Source organism: Anomaloglossus baeobatrachus, chromosome 12 (genome assembly GCF_048569485.1).
Source record: "Anomaloglossus baeobatrachus isolate aAnoBae1 chromosome 12, aAnoBae1.hap1, whole genome shotgun sequence".
Taxonomy (NCBI): Eukaryota; Metazoa; Chordata; class Amphibia; order Anura; family Aromobatidae; genus Anomaloglossus; species Anomaloglossus baeobatrachus.
Genome location: NC_134364.1, coordinates 92,639,295 through 92,663,723, shown reverse-complemented (window position 1 = coordinate 92,663,723; position 24,429 = coordinate 92,639,295). Strand labels below are relative to the sequence as shown.

The window sequence follows — 24,429 nt, the reverse complement described above, 5'->3', positions numbered from 1 at the left end:
AGCCAGGTGGTCCTTATTCTTTGCCAGGTTCGACTTTCAGCTTCACTTCCGACCCGCGGACAAGAATGTACGCGCTGATGCCTTGTCCAGGTCTTTCATGCCCATGGAGCAGGAGGAAGAGACTACCCAACCCATCATCTGTCCTAGCAACATCATTCCGGTGGCCCCTGTTACCCTAGCCCAGATACCGCCCGGGAAGACCTATGTCTCCGATACCGACAGGCAAAAAGTGTTACACTGGGGTCATGCCTCAAAAACAGCCGGGCATGCTGGTCAGAAGAGAACATGGGGTGCGATTGTACGCCATTACTGGTGGCCATCCCTTCGCACGGACGTCGCTGCTTTTGTCTCTGCCTGCTCCTCCTGTGCCAGGAACAAGACGCCCAAACACTTGCCCCATGGCCGTCTTCTGCCTTTACCGATACCCTCAGTCCCGTGGCAACACATAGCAATGGACTTTATTACGGACTTGCCATTATCCTCCGGGCACACAGTCATATGGGTCGTGGTTGATCGATTCTCCAAAATGGCCCACTTCGTTCCTATGGCCGGACTGCCCTCTGCTCAGGAACTCGCGGAAGCCTATATACATCACATCTTCCGCTTGCATGGCTTTCCATCCCACATAGTGTCCGACAGAGGAACTCAGTTCACCTCCCGCTTCTGGAGGGCTCTATGCAAACATCTGGGAGTGACTCTGGACTTTTCTTCTTCTTACCATCCTCAGTCTAACGGCCAAGTGGAGAGGGTCAATCAAATCGTGACCTCATACCTACGTCACTATGTCAACGCCCATCACGACGACTGGTCCTCGCTTCTGCCTTGGGCTGAATTCTCCCATAACCACCACGTCAGTGAGTCATCCTCCGAATCTCCCTTCCATGTTGTTTATGGACTCCAGCCCGCCGTCCCATTGCCTATATCCCCTTCATCGGATGTCCCGGCTGCTGATACTGCAGTTCGTGACTTTGCTACCATTTGGGACTCTGTCAAAGCGTCCCTTGGGCGCGCTTCCCAGCGGATGAAGAAACACGCTGACAAGAGACGTCTGGATCCTCCGTGTTTCTCTCCTGGTGACCTGGTCTGGCTTGCTTCCCAGTACATCCGATTGAAGATACCTTCCTACAAGCTGGGTCCTCGCTACATCGGGCCGTTTAAGGTCCTCAGCAAGATCAATGAGGTATCCTACAAGCTACAGCTCCCGGCCACGATGAGGATACCCAACTCCTTCCACGTCTCTCTGCTCAAGCCGGTTGTCCTTGGTCCCTTCTCCGCTGCTGCCAGTCCGGCCCCTCCTCCTATTGCCGATGATGACATCTATGCGGTAAGGGATATCGTGGCCATGAAGACCGTACGAGGTCGACAGTTCTTCCTGGTGGACTGGGAAGGGTATGGTCCTGAGGATAGGTCTTGGGAGCCCAGGGAGAACGTGGGCACTCCTCTTATCCGTGCCTTCATGTCCCGGTTGCGGGGAGGGGGGCGTGGGGGGGGGGGGTACTGTCACGCTCCCCGGGTCCTCACCCCCGTTCCCCGGCTCACCTGCCACGCTCTCCGCTCCCCAGTCACCGGATTCCGTCCGTCCCAGGGCTCCGGGCCCCCGATCCCGGCGCCCGACAGCTTCCCTGGACCTGGCCGGCTCCCCTGCGTCCTCCTCGCAGCCTCCTTCCCTGGCTTCTGGCACCCGGGCGGCGCGCATGCGCATTAGGGCGCGCGCGCGGTCACTGACCCTTTCTTAAAGGGCCAGCGTCCATTAACAGGAAATGAGGTTGCACAGGTACAGGGTATATAGGGGGTCATTGTCCAAGGGGGCGGGGCCTGATCTTCGTGTTCCCTGAGCTAGGAGTCAGGTCTCTTGGTGTTTATGTGCCTGTACTCACCTATCTGTCTTTGTAGAGCCGTACCTGCCTCGCCATCCAGTCTGCCGTGTCCTGATCCCCGCACGCTGTCCGTCTGCCATCTGACAGTCCGTACCATCCCGGATCCCTGCGGTGACCCGTCATCTTGCTCCAGAGGTTCCGGACCCCGCCTGATATCACCTCGGCCTCCGAACCTGAGCTACGTCACCAAGACCACCTTCTGTGACTCCGTGGTCCCTGGGACTCCTCCGCTGCCTTCTCTTGCACGGACTGTTCTACTGCCCATCAGTGCTTCAGCTGCCGGACTCCCTACCACCATCTCAGAGAGTTCGGTCCAGTGGATCCACCTCCTGGGTCTGCCCGACCGCCCGGCCGTGACACATTATAAAACATCGGGGACTATGTGGTGCAGTATAATACATGGAGAACTATGGGGTGAATTATAATATATGGAGAATTATGAGAAATTCATGATAATAATTGAAGGGCTACTTTATACATGGAGGATTATGGGGGTGCATTATAATATATGGAGGACTATGTGGTGCAGTATTATATATTGAGTACTATCGGGTGATTTATAATACATGGAGGACTATGGAAGTGTATTCTAATATATGAAGGATTATGTGGGACCCTTTATACTATTTGCAAGGCTATGTGGGGGCTATTATTGTATTTGGAGAACTATTTACAAGGGGAGACAAAGATACAAGCATGGGATGGGAACGTCTTGTGCTGAGGGAAAAAGGCTCTTTCCCTCAGCACCCAGCTTTCCCATGCTCTGCTATACATCTCTCAGCACCCAGCTTTCCCATGCTCTGCTATACATCTCTCAGCACCCAGCTTTCCCATGCTCTGCTATACATCATTTCTCAGCACCCAGCTTTCCCATGCTCTGCTGTACATCTCTCAGCACCCAGCTTCCCCATGCTCTGCTGTACATCTCTCAGCACCCAGCTTTCCCATGCTCTGCTGTACATCTCTCAGCACCCAGCTTCCCCATGCTCTGCTGTACATCTCTCAGCACCCAGCTTTCCCATGCTCTGCTATACATCATTCCCTCAGCATCCAGCTTCCCCATGCTCTGCTGTACATCTCTCAGCACCCAGCTTTCCCATGCTCTGCTGTACATCTCTCAGCACCCAGCTTTCCCATGCTCTGCTGTACATCTCTCAGCACCCAGCTTTCCCATGCTCTGCTATACATCATTCCCTCAGCATCCAGCTTCCCCATGCTCTGCTGTACATCTCTCAGCACCCAGCTTTCCCATGCTCTGCTGTACATCTCTCAGCACCCAGCTTTCCCATGCTCTGCTGTACATCTCTCAGCACCCAGCTTTCCCATGCTCTGCTATACATCATTTCTCAGCACCCAGCTTTCCCATGCTCTGCTGTACATCTCTCAGCACCCAGCTTTCCCATGCTCTGCTATACATCATTTCTCAGTACCCAGCTTTCCCATGCTCTGCTGTACATCTCTCAGCACCCAGCTTTCCCATGCTCTGCTGTACATCTCTCAGCACCCAGCTTTCCCATGCTCTGCTGTACATCTCTCAGCACCCAGCTTTCCCATGCTCTGCTGTACATCTCTCAGCACCCAGCTTTCCCATGCTCTGCTGTACATCTCTCAGCACCCAGCTTTCCCATGCTCTGCTATACATCATTTCTCAGCACCCAGGTTTCTCATGCTCTGATATGGGAGAGCTGGGTGCTGAGGGAAAGATGTATAGCAGAGCATGGGAAAGCTGTTTGCCAAGGACAAGATGGATATCAGAAAATAGGAAAGCAGGGTGCTGATAGAGGGATTTCAGATCATGGGAAATCTGGGTGCTGTGGGTAAGAGCCAAGTGTCAGCATTATTATCCTGTACCCCGAGTGTCAGCATCATTATCCTGTACCCCGAGTGTCAGTGTCATTATCCTGTACCCCGAGTGTCAGCATCATTATCCTGTACCCCGAGTGTCAGTGTCATTATCCTGTACCCAGAGTGTCAGCATCATTATCCTGTACCCCGAGTGTCAGCATCATTATCCTGTACCCCGAGTGTCAGCATCATTATCCTGTACCCCGAGTGTCAGTGTCATTATCCTGTACCCAGAGTGTCATTATCCTGTACCCCCAGTGTCAGTGTCATTATCCTGTACCCCGAGTGTCAGTGTCATTATCCTGTACCCCCAGTGTCAGTGTCATTATCCTGTACCCCCAGTGTCAGTGTCATTATCCTGTACCCCCAGTGTCAGTGTCATTATCCTGTACCCCCAGTGTCAGTGTCATTATCCTGTACCCCCAGTGTCAGTGTCATTATCCTGTACCCCCAGTGTCAGTGTCATTATCCTGTACCTCCAGTGTCAGTGTCATTATCCTGTACCCCGAGTGTCAGTGTCATTATCCCGTACCCTAAGTGTCGGTGTAGGTAGAGGGGGGCCCAGGTCTGAACTTTGCACCGGGGCCCATCAAACTCTAGTCCCGCCACTGCTTCTTGACTATGCGTTTTCTGGCTGGCAGTAGTTGCTGTGTGGGGGATGACGCTGCTTTTCTTTTTTTTGCAGCGTTCTTTTCTTCTTTGCAGTGTTTTTTTTCTTTTTGCGCCTTTTTATTTTTTTTTCCTTGGACAGCGGGTGACGCAGGTTTTGTTATGACTTTGCTGAAGAAACCATATTTAAAAAAAATAAATAATATAAATGATAAAATAATAAAAAAAATCAGCCCTCCATGCTGGGACTTGTGGTGCTCGCAGCTTCAGGCTGCAGGGACTGAGCGGAGCTCGTGTGGGGGCGTGGCTCCGGTCACGTGACGGCGCACAGACTACAGCTCCCGGCATGCGGTGCGGCAGCCGCTGAGTACTTGGCCAGAGCGGAGCGGGGCAGCTCCGGAGTCAGGAGGGTCCGTGCTGAAGTCACAAGGAGACCCCGGGGGAGGAGCGGCGGGAGGACCCGGGGGATGAGCGCGGAGCCCCGGCCGCAGGAGGCCGCTCCAGGACATGCTGCTGCGGGAACACTGCCCTACTCCAGCAGCCGGCTCCGGCCTGGACTGAGCGTGGCGCGGCGGCCGGCAGCACAGTGACCGACAGCGAGCGCAACATGACTTCCAGGGGTGAGTGCGGAGCGCGGCCAGGGAGGGCGCTGTGCGGGCCCTGAGAGGGACTGTGTGTGGCCCCCAGGACTAAGGAGGGCACCACCTGCTACATACGGGGTCTGAGGACAAATATGGGGGGGCCTGAGCTGCAAAGATAGGGGTCTGAGGCCAAATATGGGGGGGCCTGAGCTGCAAAGATAGGGGGCTGAGGCCAAATATGGGGGGGCCTGAGCTGCAAAGATAGGGGCTTGAGGCCAAATATGGGGTCGTGTCTGAGCTGCAAAGATAGGGGGTCGGAGACCAAATATGTGGGGGCCTGAGGTGCAAAGACAGGAGGGCTGAGGCTAAATATGGGGTGTTTGAGGCGCAAAGACGGCGGGGGGGTGTCTGAGGCGCAAAGACGGCGGGGGGGGTGTCTGAGGCGCAAAGACGGCGGGGGGGGGTCTGAGGCGCAAAGACGGCGGGGGGGGGGGTCTGAGGCGCAAAGACGGCGGGGGGGGGGGTCGCAAGGTGCCTGGAACATAGTCGGGCAATCATCATGGCACACTCCTTGTTGGCGGCTCCAGGGTGCGGTCACTTTTGTGTGGCCAGCCTACGTGTAGCTGTGTGCTCCCGCTTACACTCTGGGGCTCAGCCGCCCCTTTGTGTCTGGCTCTGCACTGTCCAATCTAGTAGGCTGTAACTCCCAGCATGTCCTGACAGCCCGCTCCAGAGCAGCCCTGTACCATTTCCTCGGTCATCTACTGCTTTGTGTATGCAGCGCCTCTGCCGATGTATGCGTCTCCATGGTTGCAGACTAGATGCTAGAGGGTGGTGTCTATTGCCCCTTTGATTTTCTGTGTGACCTGACTAGGCTCGGTCGGGGGGGCACACACTGCCTTCCTGACATGTGAGTGATGGAGGGCCGGGACCAGGAGGCCCCATCTGAGGAGCGGCATTAGCCGAGGCAACCAATGAAATTTGTGGGAATTTCCTTTTGAGCAGTTGTCTGTCGTGTGAGCCGAGGATCAGTGCATCAGATGGAGCCTGTGTGTGACTATGGGTACAACGTTAGGATCTACAGGCGGAGCAGGTGACCCCGGCCATGACACCCGTCTTCCTACCTCTTGTTTCCTCCGCGGCCGCACCTTTTCCTGGTCCTGGACTCTGCTCAGGGTTGTGTAACGCCGTCTAATCTCGGCCGCTCATCTTTACCGTTCCTGGAAGTCGGCACCGCTTATCACGTATTGCGAGAGAGGTTTTGTTGTCTGCTCTCCAGACTCTGATCCTTATGGGGTTAATGAGCCGGCAGGGTCCCATTCCGTGATACAGACATCGAGGTGTCGCTGAGCGTTGGCGGATAATTCAATCAACACATTCAGAAAATTATTTATAATCTGCTATTTGCGTCCCCGGGATCATCGCCGGGCCGAGAGATGAACCTGCCATACAGTGCAGTGTTCATCCTGAGCTGTCTGCTTCATTTGTTTTGTGCAGTGCAGAATGGGATGTCGCATCTCGTCATTGGCATGAAGTTTACTACACCCTGACCTCTTATTACTGTGACTTTCCACATTACATCAGTCCTATTTCCAGAGACCCAACGTGTAGGGTGGAAACCATCAGCATGGCAATTTACAAGTTGGGACATCATGCACTCAAATCTATCATTCAGGAGCTTTGGAAAGCTGTGTGACCACCCGGTGAGGAGCACTTCCAGCAGCCCTATTGGTTTTCACACCTTCAGTGTCAGTGCAGGGTTCTCTGAATACATCTGGATCTGGTTGTGAACAGGACTGATACTGACAACAAGCCGAGAGCATAACGAGGAGGTAACCCAAGTGTCAGGGAGGGGCAGAGCTGCTTTTGATACGATGACTAATGTCAGCGGTGCTGGGGGGCTGTAGACTTTGGGACCCTCAACTGTTCAGTGTGAAAGGAGGCCGTCAATGGCCTGAATGTGTATTTATACGTCCTCTCATTATTTCCATCAGTGTGGGTCTGAACTCACAGACCCCCCCCCCCCCCCTCTCCCCTACATCCGTGTATCCAGGAGATGATATCCAGATTAAATAAACCTCAGGGGTCCTCAGAGAATCTGCCAGACAAAGTAACAAGTATAAAGCGCAGATTTTGGCAAGATGAGGTGTGCGGATTGGGTGCTGCGCGTTCAGGATCGGGTGCTCTTGTGTGTTGCGCATTTAAGATCGGGTGTGCAGTATGCTGCCCTTTTAGGATCAGGTGCGCTGTGTGCTGCTGATGCTGCGCGCCCAGGGTTAGATACGCGCGCTGTGCTGCTGCACGCCCAGGGTTAGATACGCGCGCTGTGCCGCTGCACACCCAGGGTCAGGTACGTGTCCTGTGCTGCTGCCGCTGCACGCCCAGGGTCAGGTGCGCACGCTGTGCCGCTACACGCCCAGGATCAGGTGCGCGCGCTGTGCTGCTGCACGCCCAGGGTCAGGTACGTGCACGCTGTGCTGCTGCATGCCCAGGGTCAGGTGCGCTGCTGCAGGTACAGGTGTGCACTGTGCTGCAGGTACCTGTAGTTGACACCCATCATTCAGCCTCTGCTGCGGGGTTGGGTACATCTGTGCAACAGAAAACACGGTGTACGGCGCGGGTTGCTGTGTTACGTTTCCGGTGGTTGAATAGCCGCCATCTGCTGCAGGCAGGGCCAGTTATGGTCACTTGCAGGCTAAGCTGATTTCCTGCCACCCCCCTCATGGCCAAAGCTGCAGCCCGAGCCCTGCTCATTCAGCGGCGTGAATAGGGATGAGTCTTACCTATTCATGTGCCAGAGATGGGGAGGGGGGATGGCCTGCGGGGGAAGGCTGATTCTGGACAATGGTGGACACGGCCATCTGCTGCCTGGACTGACCCCTCTTGGCATGGACATCTGCAGGATGTAATCCTGGGAGCATCATGGGTCGCAGGCATGACGCTCATCACCTTGAATGAGCCCTTTTTGGTGATTATCAGCACCCCTTTCCCTCCTGTTCCTTTTGAAACTGTCTCTGGCATTTGTGTTTCCCTCTGATAACACTTCTGGTCTTCCTAGCTCCGGGACATTTCTGCCTCATGTCAACCATAAGATCTGGGCTTTTAATTTCTTATGTGTTGTATAAATGACTACTGCATGGCGGGGGGGGGGTTGTCAGAAGTGTAATGGGGATGTCATCAGTCACTGATAGCGGAGGGCTGGCCTGTGGGACTGTCACTGATAGCGGAGGGCTGGTCTGTGGGACTGTCACTGATGGCGAAGGGCTGGCCTGTGGGGGTGACACTGGATGTCATCAGCAGGGCTGTGGAGTCGGTAAGCCAAACCTGCGACTCCGACTCCTAAATCTCCCTTGCACCGATTCCGACTCCCACATATATTGCTTATATTTAAGTGGAAATGTATTGTAGTACAATGTGAACATCAGACATTTAATCATTTTTATGATACAATAATCAAGATAATTAGAACATAAAATATATTTATTGGAATACAACTGTAGAACCCGTCCTCTTGCGCCTGGCAGTCCTGTAGCCACTCATCCTAACTGCTACCTCACTCAGAGCTTCTTTTCCTTTAGTAAGCTGTTGATCATCAAGCAGTATACTATGACTTGGGTCCATATAAACAGCTGCCAGAAGAATTTTATTTTCCAATAGCTGTGTCTGTCTCATTGAAGCAGAAATGCCATCTGCGATTAAACCTCCTCTTTGGGACAGGCAAAATAGCAAGTTCTTCCACTCCTTTATGAAAATGCCAGGAGTTTAAATCCTCAGCTTGTAATTTTTTAGTCACGGTAAATGGGTGATTAAGCAATTCCTTCAATTCAGCCACCTGTGTCCATTCACCTTTATTTAGGGTTACCTGAGGGTTCACCATATCTATAAGAAACGGTTTTAGTTCAATCCATTAAATAAGTGCTGCCCCACAGAGTAGCTTGATCGACAATTGCCCCTTTCCCACTTTCCCAGCACGTCTCTTAAAGATGGAATCAATTTTATGGGTTCTGGCGGCAATAACCAATTTCCTCACTTTTCCAATCAGATTTCCAGCATGTCCCTCTTGCAGACTACCGTATTTTTCGGACCATAAGACGCACTTTTTTTCCCCCAAATGTTGGGGGAAAGTTGGGGGTGCGTCTTATGGTCTGACTATAGGGCTGCGGCCGGGAATGAGGGTGCTGCAGGTCATCGGGGGCACGAGCAGGCAGCAGCAGCGCCTGCTGTGACCACGTGGGCCCGCTCATTACATATGCACGCCCATCATCCCGCCCATTTCTCAGCGCTGAAGCCGGCACTGACAGGTGGGCGGGAGGACGAGCGGGGATGCGCGCATAGCAAAGAGCCGGCCGCATGATCACCCCTGGCAATTACAGCCTGGAGTGATCATGTGCGGCTGCATTCACTGCCCCCCGCGCGTCATTATCAGCGCGGGGTGCAGTGAATCAGTATACTCACCCGTCCCCGTGTGTGGAGCCGTCCCCCTGCTGCACGCGATGTCTTCCGATCTGTGCCGTCAGCTGATCTGTGCCGAGCTGGTCAGCTGATCTGTGCCGAGCTGGTCAGCTGATCTGTGCCGAGCTGGTCAGCTGATCTGTGCCGAGCTGGTCAGCTGATCTGTGCCGAGCTGGTCAGCTGATCTGTGCCGAGCTGGTCAGCTGATCTGTGCCGAGCTGGTCAGCTGATCTGTGCCGAGCTGGTCAGCTGATCTGTGCCGAGCTGGTCAGCTGATCTGTGCCGAGCTGGTCAGCTGATCTGTGCCGAGCTGGTCAGCTGATCTGTGCCGAGCTGGTCAGCTGATCTGTGCCGAGCTGGTCAGCTGATCTGTGCCGAGCTGGTCAGCTGATCTGTGCCGAGCTGGTCAGCTGATCTGTGCCGAGCTGGTCAGCTGATCGGCACAGACAGGAAGACATCGCGTGCTGCAGGGGAACGGCTCCACACACACAGGTCAGCGTGCCAGAGAGGAAGATATGATCGGTGCTGCAGGGAGTGAGGAAAAGGTGAGTATAAACGTTTATTTTTTTTTTTCTCTGTGCTATAGGATACAGGCCATATACCAGGATGGTATATGAGCACGATGGGGGCATATAGCAGGATGGGAGTATGTGAACAGGCTGGATGGGGGGGTATGTGAACAGGCTGGATGGGGGGGGTATGTGAACAGGCTGGATGGGGGGGGGGGGGGGGGAGGAAGTATGTGAACAGGCTGGATGGGGGGGGGAAGTATGTGAACAGGCTGGATGGGGGGGGGGGGGGGGGGGGGGGGGAAGTATGTGAACAGGCTGGATGGGGGGGGGGGGGTGTATGTGAACAGGCTGGATGGGGGGGGGTATGTGAACAGGCTGGATGGGGGGGGTATGTGAACAAGCTGGATGGGGGGGTATGTGAACAGGCTGGATGGGGGGGGGGGGTTCTGGTTTATGTGAACAGGCTGGATGGGGGGGGGTATGTGAACAGGCTGGATGGGGGGGGTATGTGAACAGGCTGGATGGGGGGGGTATGTGAACAGGCTGGATGGGGGGGGGTATGTGAACAGGCTGGATGGGGGGGGGTATGTGAACAGGCTGGATGGGGGGGGGTATGTGAACAGGCTGGATGGGGGGGGGGGTATGTGAACAGGCTGGATGGGGGGGGGTATGTGAACAGGCTGGATGGGGGGGGGGTATGTGAACAGGCTGGATGGGGGGGTTATGTGAACAGGCTGGATGGGGGGGGTTATGTGAACAGGCTGGATGGGGGGGGTTATGTGAACAGGCTGGATGGGGGGGGGTATGTGAACAGGCTGGATGGGGGGGGGGTATGTGAACAGGCTGGATGGGGGGGGGGTATGTGAACAGGCTGGATGGGGGGGGGGTATGTGAACAGGCTGGATGGGGGGGGGGGTATGTGAACAGGCTGGATGGGGGGGGTATGTGAACAGGCTGGATGGGGGGGGGGTATGTGAACAGGCTGGATGGGGGGGGGGGTTATGTGAACAGGCTGGATGGGGGGGGGTTATGTGAACAGGCTGGATGGGGGGGTTATGTGAACAGGCTGGATGGGGGGGTATGTGAACAGGCTGGATGGGGGGGTATGTGAACAGGCTGGATGGGGGGGGTATGTGAACAGGCTGGATGGGGGGGGGTATGTGAACAGGCTGGATGGGGGGTTTATAGCAGGATCATATACAAGGCAGGAGGATCGTTACCAGGATGGGGTACCTTAGTAGAGAATTTGGGGACGTTACCCCCATAACAGTGTCAGCAGCAGATCCTCGCCCCATAAGTGTGTCATGACCACATTTTTTGCTTAAAGTTTTATTTTCCCATTTTCCTCCTCTAAAACCAGGGTGCGTCTTATAGTCCGGTGCGTCTTATAGTCCGAAAAATACGGTATCTGTTATTGCCAGCTGCAGCGTGTGCACAACACTGCTCATGGGATGAATATGAAAGTGTTTTGAAGCAGCTTCAACAAGATCATCTAATTCTAAAGTATCATTTTGCTTTTCTTCTGTTTGTAATATCTGTTTGTTCCTCAGTTAGGCTAGGTTCACATTTTTGTCTTTTTGCATCAGTCACATGCGTTGCTTGACGCTTGTGACTGATGCGTTGTACAACGGATGACAAGAATAATAATTCATTGTCGGACTCCGTTGTAAAAGAGAGAATGATCAGCTGATCGTTCACAATAGCCGTCCGGCTTTTCAGAGCGAACAGATGATCTCCCGGCGGCTGGCTAATGAGCGATCAGCTGAAGGCTCTCAGCAGCCGGCCGCTGGGTGATCAGCTGATTGCTCACGGCAGCCGGGTGATCAGCTGATTGCTCACGGCAGCCGGCCGGATCAGCTGATTGCTCACGGCAGCCGGCCGGAGCAGCTGATTGCTCACGGCAGCTGGCCACCGGGGGATCAGTTGATCGTTTGGCCGCTGAGAATGTGTGCGGGGGCGGAGTGCAGGGTGGGTGGAGCAAAGTGGCTCCCTGCACACGTAACGAAGGGTAAATATCAGGTAACTAAGCAAACCGCTTTGCTTAGTAACCTTATGTGTGCAGGGAGCCAGAGAGAGCATGTGCAGCGAAAGCCTACGGATTGCACTGCCCAAAAAACGTTAAAAGCTGCGTTCCTGACGGTCAGTCATTCCACAACTGATCAGTCGGGCGGAGGATGCAACGCAGGGTTATCAGTCACAATCCGCCACTCGTACAAGTCTATCGGAACAACGGAAATCGCCAAACAGATTCTGTTGTTTACCAGAGCTGCAGATTGTGACTGATGCAATTGAACGGAAATGTGAACCTAGCCTTACATGAGCAGCGCTGTGGCTCCATCTCACACATACTGAATCCTACATTTTCTTCTAGCTGTTGTTCATTACTCTCATTAATCAGTGTAATTGTACTTATCATGTTTGGAGCATTGTCTGTTACAATGGCAAGAACCTGTTCTTTTTTGAGTTCGCAATCTTGCAGAACTTTTTCCACTGGAGAAACTGGAGGCTTCAAAAATGGATCCTCACAAAGAATGAGCAGGCAGTTTGTGGCGTTTCTCTAATCTGCTTTTGCTATTGAAAACATTATCTATGAGCTCAAAAATCTTTCAGGTGATGGTTTTTATAAAAAGCTGATCTGCTTTTGCAGCTGAAAAACGTATCCTCAAAAAACGCAGCAAAAACACTGTGTGTGAATGTAGCCTTAGATCAGGAATAGAACAGACATTTATAGGACATTTCATAACTTTCCCAAATACCTATGAAAAAATATTCAGCACATTCTGCATTGCACGCTGTACCCAATTTATTATATATTTTAGGAGTCGATCCATTTTATACCGACTCCACCAAAATGAACACAGACTCCACAGCCCTGGTCATCAGTCGCTGATCGTAGAGGGCTGACCTGTGAGACTGTCGCTGATCGTAGAGGGCTGACCTGTGAGACTGTCGCTGATCGTAGAGGGCTGACCTGTGAGACTGTCGCTGATCGTAGAGGGCTGACCTGTGGGACTGTCGCTGATCGTAGAGGGCTGACCTGTGGGACTGTCGCTGATCGTAGAGGGCTGGCCTGTGGGACTGTCGCTGATCGTAGAGGGCTGGCCTGTGGGACTGTCGCTGATCGTAGAGGGCTGGCCTGTGGGACTGTCGCTGATCGTAGAGGGCTGACCTGTGGGACTGTCGCTGATCGTAGAGGCTGGCCTGTGGGACTGTCGCTGATCGTAGAGGGCTGACCTGTGGGACTGTCGCTGATCGTAGAGGGCTGACCTGTGGGACTGTCGCTGATCGTAGAGGGCTGACCTGTGGGACTGTCGCTGATCGTAGAGGGCTGACCTGTGGGACTGTCGCTGATCGTAGAGGGCTGACCTGTGGGACTGTCGCTGATCGGAGAGGGCTGACCTGTGGGACTGTCGCTGATCGGAGAGGGCTGACCTGTGGGACTGTCGCTGATCGGAGAGGGCTGACCTGTGGGACTGTCGCTGATCGTAGAGGGCTGGCCTGTGGGACTGTCGCTGATCGTAGAGGGCTGGCCTGTGGGACTGTCGCTGATCGTAGAGGGCTGGCCTGTGGGACTGTCGCTGATCGTAGAGGGCTGACCTGTGGGACTGTCGCTGATCGTAGAGGGCTGGCCTGTGGGACTGTCGCTGATCGTAGAGGGCTGACCTGTGGGACTGTCGCTGATCGTAGAGGGCTGACCTGTGGGACTGTCGCTGATCGTAGAGGGCTGACCTGTGAGACTGTCGCTGATCGTAGAGGGCTGACCTGTGGGACTGTCGCTGATCGTAGAGGGCTGACCTGTGGGACTGTCGCTGATCGGAGAGGGCTGACCTGTGGGACTGTCGCTGATCGGAGAGGGCTGACCTGTGGGACTGTCGCTGATCGTAGAGGGCTGACCTGTGAGACTGTCGCTGATCGTAGAGGGCTGACCTGTGGGACTGTCGCTGATCGGAGAGGGCTGGCCTGTGGGACTGTCGCTGATCGGAGAGGGCTGACCTGTGGGACTGTCGCTGATCGGAGAGGGCTGACCTGTGGGACTGTCGCTGATCGGAGAGGGCTGACCTGTGGGACTGTCGCTGATCGGAGAGGGCTGACCTGTGGGACTGTCGCTGATCGGAGAGGGCTGACCTGTGGGACTGTCGCTGATCGGAGAGGGCTGACCTGTGGGACTGTCGCTGATCGGAGAGGGCTGACCTGTGGGACTGTCGCTGATCGGAGAGGGCTGACCTGTGGGACTGTCGCTGATCGGAGAGGGCTGACCTGTGGGACTGTCGCTGATCGGAGAGGGCTGACCTGTGGGACTGTCGCTGATCGGAGAGGGCTGACCTGTGGGACTGTCGCTGATCGGGGAGGGCTGACCTGTGGGACTGTCGCTGATCGGGGAGGGCTGACCTGTGGGACTGTCGCTGATCGGAGAGGGCTGACCTGTGGGACTGTCGCTGATCGGAGAGGGCTGACCTGTGGGACTGTCGCTGATCGGAGAGGGCTGACCTGTGGGACTGTCGCTGATCGGAGAGGGCTGACCTGTGGGACTGTCGCTGATTGCAGAGGGCTGACCTGTGGGACTGTCGCTGATTGCAGAGGGCTGACCTGTGGGACTGTCGCTGATTGCAGAGGGCTGACCTGTGGGACTGTCGCTGATTGCAGAGGGCTGACCTGTGGGACTGTCGCTGATTGCAGAGGGCTGACCTGTGGGACTGTCGCTGATCGGAGAGGGCTGACCTGTGGGACTGTCGCTGATCGGAGAGGGCTGACCTGTGGGACTGTCGCTGATCGGAGAGGGCTGACCTGTGGGACTGTCGCTGATCGGAGAGGGCTGACCTGTGGGACTGTCGCTGATCGGAGAGGGCTGACCTGTGGGACTGTCGCTGATCGGAGAGGGCTGACCTGTGGGACTGTCGCTGATCGGAGAGGGCTGACCTGTGGGACTGTCGCTGATCGGAGAGGGCTGACCTGTGGGACTGTCGCTGATCGGGGAGGGCTGACCTGTGGGACTGTCGCTGATCGGGGAGGGCTGACCTGTGGGACTGTCGCTGATCGGGGAGGGCTGACCTGTGGGACTGTCGCTGATCGGGGAGGGCTGACCTGTGGGACTGTCGCTGATCGGGGAGGGCTGACCTGTGGGACTGTCGCTGATCGGAGAGGGCTGACCTGTGGGACTGTCGCTGATCGGAGAGGGCTGACCTGTGGGACTGTCGCTGATCGGAGAGGGCTGACCTGTGGGACTGTCGCTGATCGGAGAGGGCTGACCTGTGGGACTGTCGCTGATCGTAGAGGGCTGACCTGTGGGACTGTCGCTGATCGGAGAGGGCTGACCTGTGGGACTGTCGCTGATCGGAGAGGGCTGACCTGTGGGACTGTCGCTGATCGGAGAGGGCTGACCTGTGGGACTGTCGCTGATCGGAGAGGGCTGACCTGTGGGACTGTCGCTGATCGGAGAGGGCTGACCTGTGGGACTGTCGCTGATCGGAGAGGGCTGACCTGTGGGACTGTCGCTGATCGGAGAGGGCTGACCTGTGGGACTGTCGCTGATCGGAGAGGGCTGACCTGTGGGACTGTCGCTGATCGGAGAGGGCTGACCTGTGGGACTGTCGCTGATCGGAGAGGGCTGACCTGTGGGACTGTCGCTGATCGGAGAGGGCTGACCTGTGGGACTGTCGCTGATCGGAGAGGGCTGACCTGTGGGACTGTCGCTGATCGGAGAGGGCTGACCTCTGGATGTCATCTGTTTTGTTTTTTTGTTTTTTTTTGCAGCGGGCTGACCTGTGGGACAAACATGTATGGAATCTCTGGATTCTGGGCGGAGTTCCCCTTTAAATATCCCGGCTGTTTCCTCGCTGGGTGTTATCACTCGGACTCATCGGTGTTGTTCCCAGCTGCGTGGTTTGTGCCCAGCACAATAGCTGTCATGTGCTTGCCTAAGATATGCCCAAGAACAGGGATTTGTTTGTCTGCCCCGTGGGCCCGGCCCGGCCCATTGTAAACACGGGTTGTAGAATGCACGAGGCGGCCTGAACCTCGTGGCTCTGACATCCAGATCCTCACCATTCCTGATCCTGACATTCCTCAGTAAGAGGGAGGTAGCCCAATATGAGGGGTGGGCTGCACCCTCCCATCTACTGCTGGGTACAACTCCAGTCTTAAAGCGATGGCTACATTTACGCTTAGCTCAGTGACCAGTAACCCCCTTCACCCTGACATAAAAGCGCTTTATAGGGCTCCATTAATGAGTGTTTGATGGGTCCTCGTCCAATTCTAGATTTTGTGGAAACAGCGGCACTCTTTCACAGTGGCTATTTCTGGTACTATACATGATTACTGCAATACCTGATGTGACCTGTTGGATCAGGGAGGCGCTGTGCAGTTGCAGGTACCCAGTTGGTGAGATGGAGGTACGATGGAGGGTCATCTCCTTTTACTTCCTGTCAGTTTGCTGGGCGTAGCGCCCCTTTAAGTGGCCCTTTTTGTTTTGTGGCTGGCAGCACCTGTAGGAGTCAGAACAATGTGCCCCTTCTGAACAGGGAGGCGGGGGCACATTACAAAGAAAAAAAAAATGTGAACAAAGGGAAACCAGAGAGCGTCTTGATCCAGACGATGGGGGTTATTTATATCCGCGGCCGCGCTCCTGCTTTGTGGGCCGGTGACACGGAGCCTCGCGCCACTGCCGGCCGTGTAACACGAGCTTCTGTGCATTCTTCCAGCCGTAGACGGAAGAGCTGGATTATGATCTATGACCGGCCCGCGATCCCAGTCTGCCCGATCACATGACCTGCGGACATGGATCTCGTCCTGTCAGACTTCGTGCGCTCCACTGGGGCGGAGCCCGGGCTGGCGAGGGATCTGCTCGAAGGTAAGGCCGGAGGGAGCGTTGATGTGTTGTGGTTTGCCGAGGGGCATGGCGGGTAAGATAAAAAAAAAAAAAATAACAATTCCTAGTAAGTAGAAATCCAAAACTTTCCATTGCTTTGAATTTTTTTTTTTTCGTTCCTCTGTTACTCTTCCTGGAAGTGTCTAAATACATTGAAATAGGAGTGTTGCCCTTCTCCTTGTGAAAGGTTTGTGTGGGGTCTGATTGGACAGTGTAAGTCTATGTAATTGTTAACATGCAGGTTTCTGTTTGATTTCCAGGAGGAATAACTGAGGAACTGAAAAAAGTACAGTTGTGAAAAATAAAATGCTATAAATAAATAAAATGGCAAATGCAGGTATAAACTAAATCTCAGGGGAGTCGACAGGTCCCCCCTAAACACACTACCGCTGTATACCCTGAGAGAAGGGACAGGATGCTAAAAAATCTGGGGGTGGCCAGCGATGCATCCTACTACATATGTATCCTACATACTTGCACACCCCATCAAATAATTAAAATCTTGTGTTGTGCAGTTCCTCTGTTGCTCTTCCTGGAAATTTATGAATAATAAGAAACACGAGGGCTACTATTTTCCTTATTCCCGCAGGGTCTTATAGATCAGCATGGATTGGACAGTGCCTGTTTGTAGGGACACACCACCCAAGTGGAAAGAGATAATTTACTATTAGATTTACAGGAGGAATAACAGAAGTATACATTGTGCTGTACCTCCAAGGAAAGAGGCTCCAGAATTGTCATGGTGAATTCAGACATTTACTATAAGGCTGGGTACACACATATCCAGCTTTTCGCCGGTTTGACGGATGCAGCGCACGCCAGTACAGTATGATACAGTACAGTGGCAGCGCCGCAGCTTCCAGGTCACATGCTCCAGTCACATGACAGCATGTGACCGGCGCTTGCTGTGCTGCCAGTGTACTGTATACACTGTACTGGCGTGCGCCGCATCCGTCAAACCGGCGAAAAGCTGGATATGTGTGTACCCAGCCTAATTCTGCACGCTGTGCTGTGTACTTAGGAGGCTTGCTGGTTTTGGATTCCTAAGAAATTGGGTGAGTCCTTTGAAAAGATCCCTCCGTAGCAGGAAGCACTCCAGCCATAAGAATATACTCAGAAACATTACCCTTAAGGCTGGTTTCACACTACGTCTTTTTAACATCCGCTGAAAACGTTTTTTTAGCGGAAGTACGGATCCTGCTTTTACAGCAAATAACGTATGCAAACGCATCTGTTATTTTGCAGGATCCTGCACTGGATGTTTAGGGGCGGGCATTGGAGTCATGTGATCGGGAGTGAGGGGAACTAGACTGGGAGGAGGCTTCTGACAGCTGCAGACGCTGGTAACCAAGGTAAACATCGGCCTTGGATACCCGATATTTATCTTGGTTACGAGTGTCTGCAGCTGCTAGGAGCCGGGCTGCCTGCACGCGTAACCAACGTAAACATCGGGTAACTAAGAGAAGTGGTTACCCGATATTTACCTTGGTTACGAGTGTCCGCAGCTCTCAGGTGGGGGAGAGAGGAAGGGGAGGAAGGGGGAAAGACAGAGAGAGAGAGAGAGGGTGAGGGAGGGAGTAGAGAGAGAGACAGATCACGCGAGACTGGTTCTGGGCATGCTCAGTACAAAAGCAGGATCCTGTCTATCAGCACGCCAGCGTTCACCTGCGTTTGCGTGCGTTATAGTGCGGATCCGGTGACTTGCAGTATTTAGACACAGCTCAAAAACGCTACAAGTAGCGTTTTTGAAACATGTTAAAAAACTGCAAGTCACCGGATCCGCACTATAACGCACGCAAACGCAGGTGAACGCAGGTGGACGCGAGTCCATTGCAAATGCATTGAAATGAAAACGCATTTGCACTGGATCCGTACTTCTGCTAAAATAACGTTTTCAACGGATGTTAAAAAGACGTAGTGTGAAACCAGCCTAACACTGGCAGCACGCCCAGCCTAATGGCTGCCTGTCCAGAAAGCAGCATATCTGTCTGTTACCTCACCTTATAAGAAACCTACTGAATAGTGAGTGCAGCTCTGGAGTATAATACAGGAGGTAACTCAGGATCAGTAATGTATGTACACAGTGACTGCAGCAGCAGAATAGTGAGTGCAGCTCTGCAGTATAAGGCTATGTCCGCACGCTGCATCTTTTTCTGACCACAAAGATGCAGTGTTTTTGCCCCCACAAAAATGCATCCATAGGAAAAACACATGGAAAAAAAAAACATGGGTTTTTGCGTGTTTTTCTGATGCGGTTTTGTCCATTGCATGCAATGTATAAAAAACGCAAAAAGAATTGACATGCTGCAGTGGTCACCACAAAGACGCAGCTAAAAAAAAAACTGCACTGTGCGGACAGCAAAAATACAATCTCATAGACTTTGCGGGGGAAGGAAATTCATGCAGTTTTGAGAACAAAACTGCACTCAAAATGCGGCAAAAAAACGCAGCATGCGCACATAGGCTAAGAACGCACTTTGCGTTTCCACCTGTGTTTCAGCTGCTTTTTTAGGTCCGTTTTGAACTGCACCTTTTTCATGCCAAAATGCATGCGTTTTGATTTTTCAGCAGTGTCTATGGAAAATGTGGATTTCTTGTCAGCACTTAGTTTCCAAACGCAGCGTTTAATTTGCATATTTTGTGGCAAAAACCATGCATTCAAAGAAGCAGGAGGTCAATTGTTTTTGCCATTTTGGCGGCATTCTACACCCATTGAAATCAATGGGTTGTAGCAAATCGCTGCCAAAATGTGAAGCAGTGTGCTTGCATTGTTGCGATCCACATGTTTTTTTTTTTTTTTACATAACAAACGCAGTTCTTTCGTCTCTCTCTCTCTGTTGCTCGGTGTCTCTCTCTCTCTCTCTCTCTCTCTCTCTGTCCATGTCTGTCTCTCCCTCTAATCCCTCCCCCCCCCTCATGCTCACTGATACACAATCACCAGCGCTGCACGGTGTTCACACTGTGGCGGCTTCTCTTTTGAAAAAGCCGGCCGCTCATTAACCCATCACGTATTCCTTGCTTTCCCCGCCCACCGGCACCTATGATTGGTTGCAGTCAGACACGCCCCCACGCTGAGTGACAGCTGTCTCACTACAACAAATCACATTCGCCGGTGGGCGTGTCTATATCGAGCAGTAAAAAAATAAATGGGAAAAAAAACGACGTGCGGTTTCCCCCCCCCCCCATTTGGATACCAGCCAGGGTAACGCCATACAGCTGGAGGCTGGTATTTTCAGGATGGGGAGCTCTCCAGCCTAACAATATCAGCCAGCAGCCGCCCGGAATTCCCGCATCCATTAGATGCGAAAGTCCCGGGTTTTTATCGGCTCATCCCGACTTGCCCTGGTGCGGTGGCAAACGGAGTAATAAGGAGTTAATGGCAGCAGCCCATAGCTGCCCCTAAGTCCTAGGTTAATCATGGCAGGCGTCTCCCCGAGATACCTTCCATGATGAACCTGTAAGTTAAAGTAAATAAACACACACAACCAAAAAATCATTTATTTGTAATGAAAGACAAAAAAACACCCTCTTTCACCACTTTATTAATCCCTTAAAAACACCTCCATGTCCGAGGTAATCCACGCAAGGTTCCACGATTCTTCCAGCTCTGCTACATCGAAAGCTGACAGGATCGGCAGTAGAACACCACCGCTCCTGTGAGCTCCATGTAGCAACTGAAGTGAGTCGCGCGATCAGCTGTGCTGTCACTGAGGTTACTTGCGGCCACCGCTCTCCGGTGGAGGACTGCAGATGTGACCGCGGGTAACCTGAGTGAAGGCACAGCTGATTGCACGGCTCACTGCAGTCACTCAAGGGATTTGCGATCACAGGGGAGTCCTTCACAAGTGACCGCAAATCAAGCCGCGGCACATGCACAGAGCTGCGCGATCACAATGAAGTCGGGTGAAGTTCATCCGAGTTCATTCTGATCGTGCGGCACTGACCCGCAGCCAGCCATGACAGTGACAGTGCGGTCCCACTCGGCTCTGCTGCAAGTCTATGGGGATGCTGCAGAGCAGAGTGGGTGAGTACTGTGAAAAACATGCATTCTGGATTCTTTTCCCACTCTATGGCAGAGAAAGCATCCAGAACGCATGAATTCTCACCAGGAATGACCGCACTTTGCGTTCTGCAGAATGCGTTTCAGAACGCAGCTTTTTTAGCTGCATTCTGAGACGCACACGCAGTGACTTACACGCTGCAGAATTGAACTGCAAAGTGTGCACATAGCCTAAGGCAGGCTGTAACTCAGGATCAGTTATGTAATATATGTACACAGTGACTGCACTGGCAGAACAGTGAGCTCAGCTCTGGAGTAAGTCAGGATGAGTAATGTTACCAGCTCTCTTGTTTCCTTGTCCGTTGTCACACTGTAGCAATCAGTTTTTCTTACTGCTGTAGACTTTCACCTTTGAGCCTTTGCTCCTTTGGATCCAGCCTGATAAGTGTCCTGCACTTTGGCCCTGGGAGCTGCAGGAATGCTGGGTATGTGCTGCTCTGTCACTTTTCCATACTTTATGGGAAGTGTTTCCATTTTTGTGGCTCAACCTTCATATGGCTACAAATGTTCAGTGATTGCTGCGATGTCTTGCAAGGATTTATCAGGTCTAGTATGGATCTGTATAGCCACTCTCTTTATTTCACAGAGGTATGTAGGCAAATCAAGCGGATACTTTTGTATCAGTGTAAGCTATAATACACTATACGTGGTAAACAGGACTGCTTGTTCTGCGCTGGCTGCAGGAGCCAATACATGACGCTCCAGGGGCACAACCATGAACAAATACTACCACCGATCACCAAATACCATAGTGCAGCAACTAAATAACTCATAGCTGATGGTAACTTTCTACCACCGCTCCTCCACTTGTAGCATTCTGCCACCCTACCCTCCTGTTCCTGATTGAGAGGCGCACAGGTGATACTGGAGGTGGAAGGAAGAGTTCAGAGCCTAATTTGCCCCTGTATTATTTCTTCTATTAAATGTTTTTGCAGTACTTCCTGGAAATAGGACTTGTGCATGTCCCTGCTGGATACTAGAGAGGTAATGGGTGAGGGTCTGTGCACATTCTGCATTCCTTATATGGGTAGAGGTATAATAGGGGAGGGGCTGTGCATATTCTGTATGCCTTATATAGATCAAGGGATAATAGGGGAGGAGCTGTGCATATTCTGTATGCCTTATATGGATAGAGGGATAATGGGGGAGGGGCTGTGCATATTCTGTATGCCTTATATAGATCAAGGGATAATAGGGGAGGAGCTGTGCATATTCTGTATGCCTTATATGGATAGAGGGATAATGGGGGAGGGGCTGTGCACATTCTGTATGCCTTATATGGATAGAGGGATAATGGGGGAGGGGCTGTGCATATTCTGTATGCCTTATATAGATCAAGGGATAATAGGGGAGGAGCTGTGCATATTCTGTATGCCTTATATGGATAGAGGGATAATGGGGGAGGGGCTGTGCACATTCTGCATTCCTTATATGGGTAGAGGGATAATAGGGGAGGGGCTGTGCATATTCTGTATGCCTTATATGGATAAAGGGATAATAGGGGAGGAGCTGCACATTCTGTATGCCTTAGGCTGCTTTCACACTACGTTTATTTAACATGTGTCCTGAACGTTTTTTTAACGCAAAAGCGGATCCAGTGCAAATGCGTTTTCATTTCAATGCATTTGCAATGGACTTGCATTAACATGCGTTCACCTGCGTTTGCGTGCGTTATAGTGAGGATCCAGCGACTTGCAGTTTTTTAACATCTTTCAAAAACGCTACATGTAGCGTTTTTGAGCTGCGTCCAAATACTACAAATCGCTGGATCCTGACTAAACAGCATGCAAACGCAGGTGAACGCTGGCATGCTGATAGACAGGATCCTGCTTGCTCTACTGAGCATGCCCAGAACCAGTCTCGCGTGATCAGTCCCTCTCTCTCCTACCTCTCTGTCTCTCTCCTCCCTCTCTGTCTCTCCCCCTCCCTCTCCCCCACCTGAGAGCTGCGGACACTCGTAAATATCGGGTAACCACTTCTCTTAGTTACCCGATGTTTACGTTGGTAACGTGTGCAGGGAGCCCGGCTCCTAGCAGCTGCAGACGCTTGTAACCAAAGTAAATATCGGGTATCCAAGCAAGTATACCCGAAGTTTACCTTGGTTACGAGCCTCGCAGCTGTCAGATGCCGGCTCCCAGTCTGGCACGTTTAGTTCCCCTCACTCCCGATCACATGACTCCAATGCCCGCCCCTAAACATCCAGTGACAGGATCCTGCAAAGTAAACATGCGTTTGCATGCGTTTTTTGCTGTAAAAGCAGGATCCGCTTTTGCAGCAAAAAAACGTTCAGGACGCATGTTAAAAAGACGTAGTGTGAAAGCAGCTTAATAAGGATTGAGTAATTATGTGGAGGAGCTTTATTGTTCTATGTATTTTATGGACAGAGAAATAGGTAGAGGATTTGACTTGCACTTGTACACTTCTCAGGAAGCTTTTATTGCATTGGTGTTCCAGTACTCGGACGCCCCAGCTTGATTATTTCACCTTTTTAACATAGTAGTGTATCCAAACAGCTGAACTATCCAGTTCAAAGGCTACGGGCCTAGTACGGATAACCAGTGTATCTATGGGCAGGGGCCTCACAACTTCCCGTAGTCCAGTTTTTAACTCTTTATTTAGTGCTGGGGTTGGTGAAGAGACCCCCTCACACCCTGGCACAGTATCTACAACCATTTTCAGTCTGAGACCAAAAAGGAAAGCTGGTATAAATATAAGGGGTCATCATAAGGAGGAGGAGGTCATAGGGATTAACCTGGTCTCACCGGCCGCTCATCCCGCTTCTGTAGTGCGGACTGATAATTGTGCAATTAGACACTTGACAGACTGTGTGTGTGTGTGTGTGTGTGTGCGTGCCCCCCTGTGTGTGTGTGTGTGTGTGTGTGTGTGTGTGTGTGTGTGTATATATATGTGTATATATATGTGTATATATATATATATATATATATATATATATATATGCCCCCCCCTCCCTGTGTGCGTGTGTGTGTGTGTGTGTGTGTGTATATATATGCCCCCCCCCCTCCCTCTTCGTCATGGGAAACCTTATACACTTGGTTGTGTGAGAGGTTCTGGTACACAATAGTAGCAGGTGCTGCTTCCTCCATCTTTCTGCAGAACATTTCAGATCAGACTGCTGTACTCAGTGTGGGAGAAGAGGGCAGTGGCTGCGCGTCTGTGCAGCCTGGGTGACCCTGTGACTGTGTGAGATCGCCGTAACTGATAGAAATGGCAGCTGTAATGTGGCTTTTTTGGAGAATGAGATGAGACTGATTTCTTGCTTTTTCTTCTTCCCCCCCCCCCCCCCCCTTCCTTGTCCCGTTAGTTTTCACGCTATAGTTTCTTCAAAATTGCAGCAAGACTTCTTTTGACTGTTTGGAAAAATGTTTTTAAGAAACAGCTCTTTTTCTAACCTTTATGAATTACATTAATTATATGTTTTTCCTGAATCCAAGAATTATTTACAGTATTTTTTAAAACTCCAGCTGTTGAATTTTTTTGCAGCCTTGTGGGGTTTTTTTTTTCTTGGTTTGTTTTTTTTTAGCATTTTTCAACATCTATTTTTTTTCCCATATGTAAGCTGCTTTTTTTTTTTTTTTTTTTTTTTTTTTTTTCTTTCAGCGTTTTGTAT

General features: G+C 52.2%; 1 protein-coding gene across 2 annotated transcripts in view; it reads left to right on the top strand.

Moving 5' to 3' along the window:
• Positions 1–4,684: 4,684 nt before the first annotated feature.
• Positions 4,685–24,429, top strand: part of OTUD7B (OTU deubiquitinase 7B) — a 42,774-nt gene continuing 23,029 nt past the window's right edge. The window contains exon 1 of one of the 2 annotated variants that reach the window (XM_075331044.1): positions 4,685–4,951. In XM_075331044.1, coding sequence (XP_075187159.1) covers positions 4,939–4,951 — 13 coding nt within the window. In that variant the 5' untranslated portion in view covers positions 4,685–4,938. Of the gene's footprint in view, positions 4,952–16,499; positions 16,724–24,429 lie in introns of those variants that run through there. The other variant, XM_075331043.1, reaches the window with a different exon arrangement.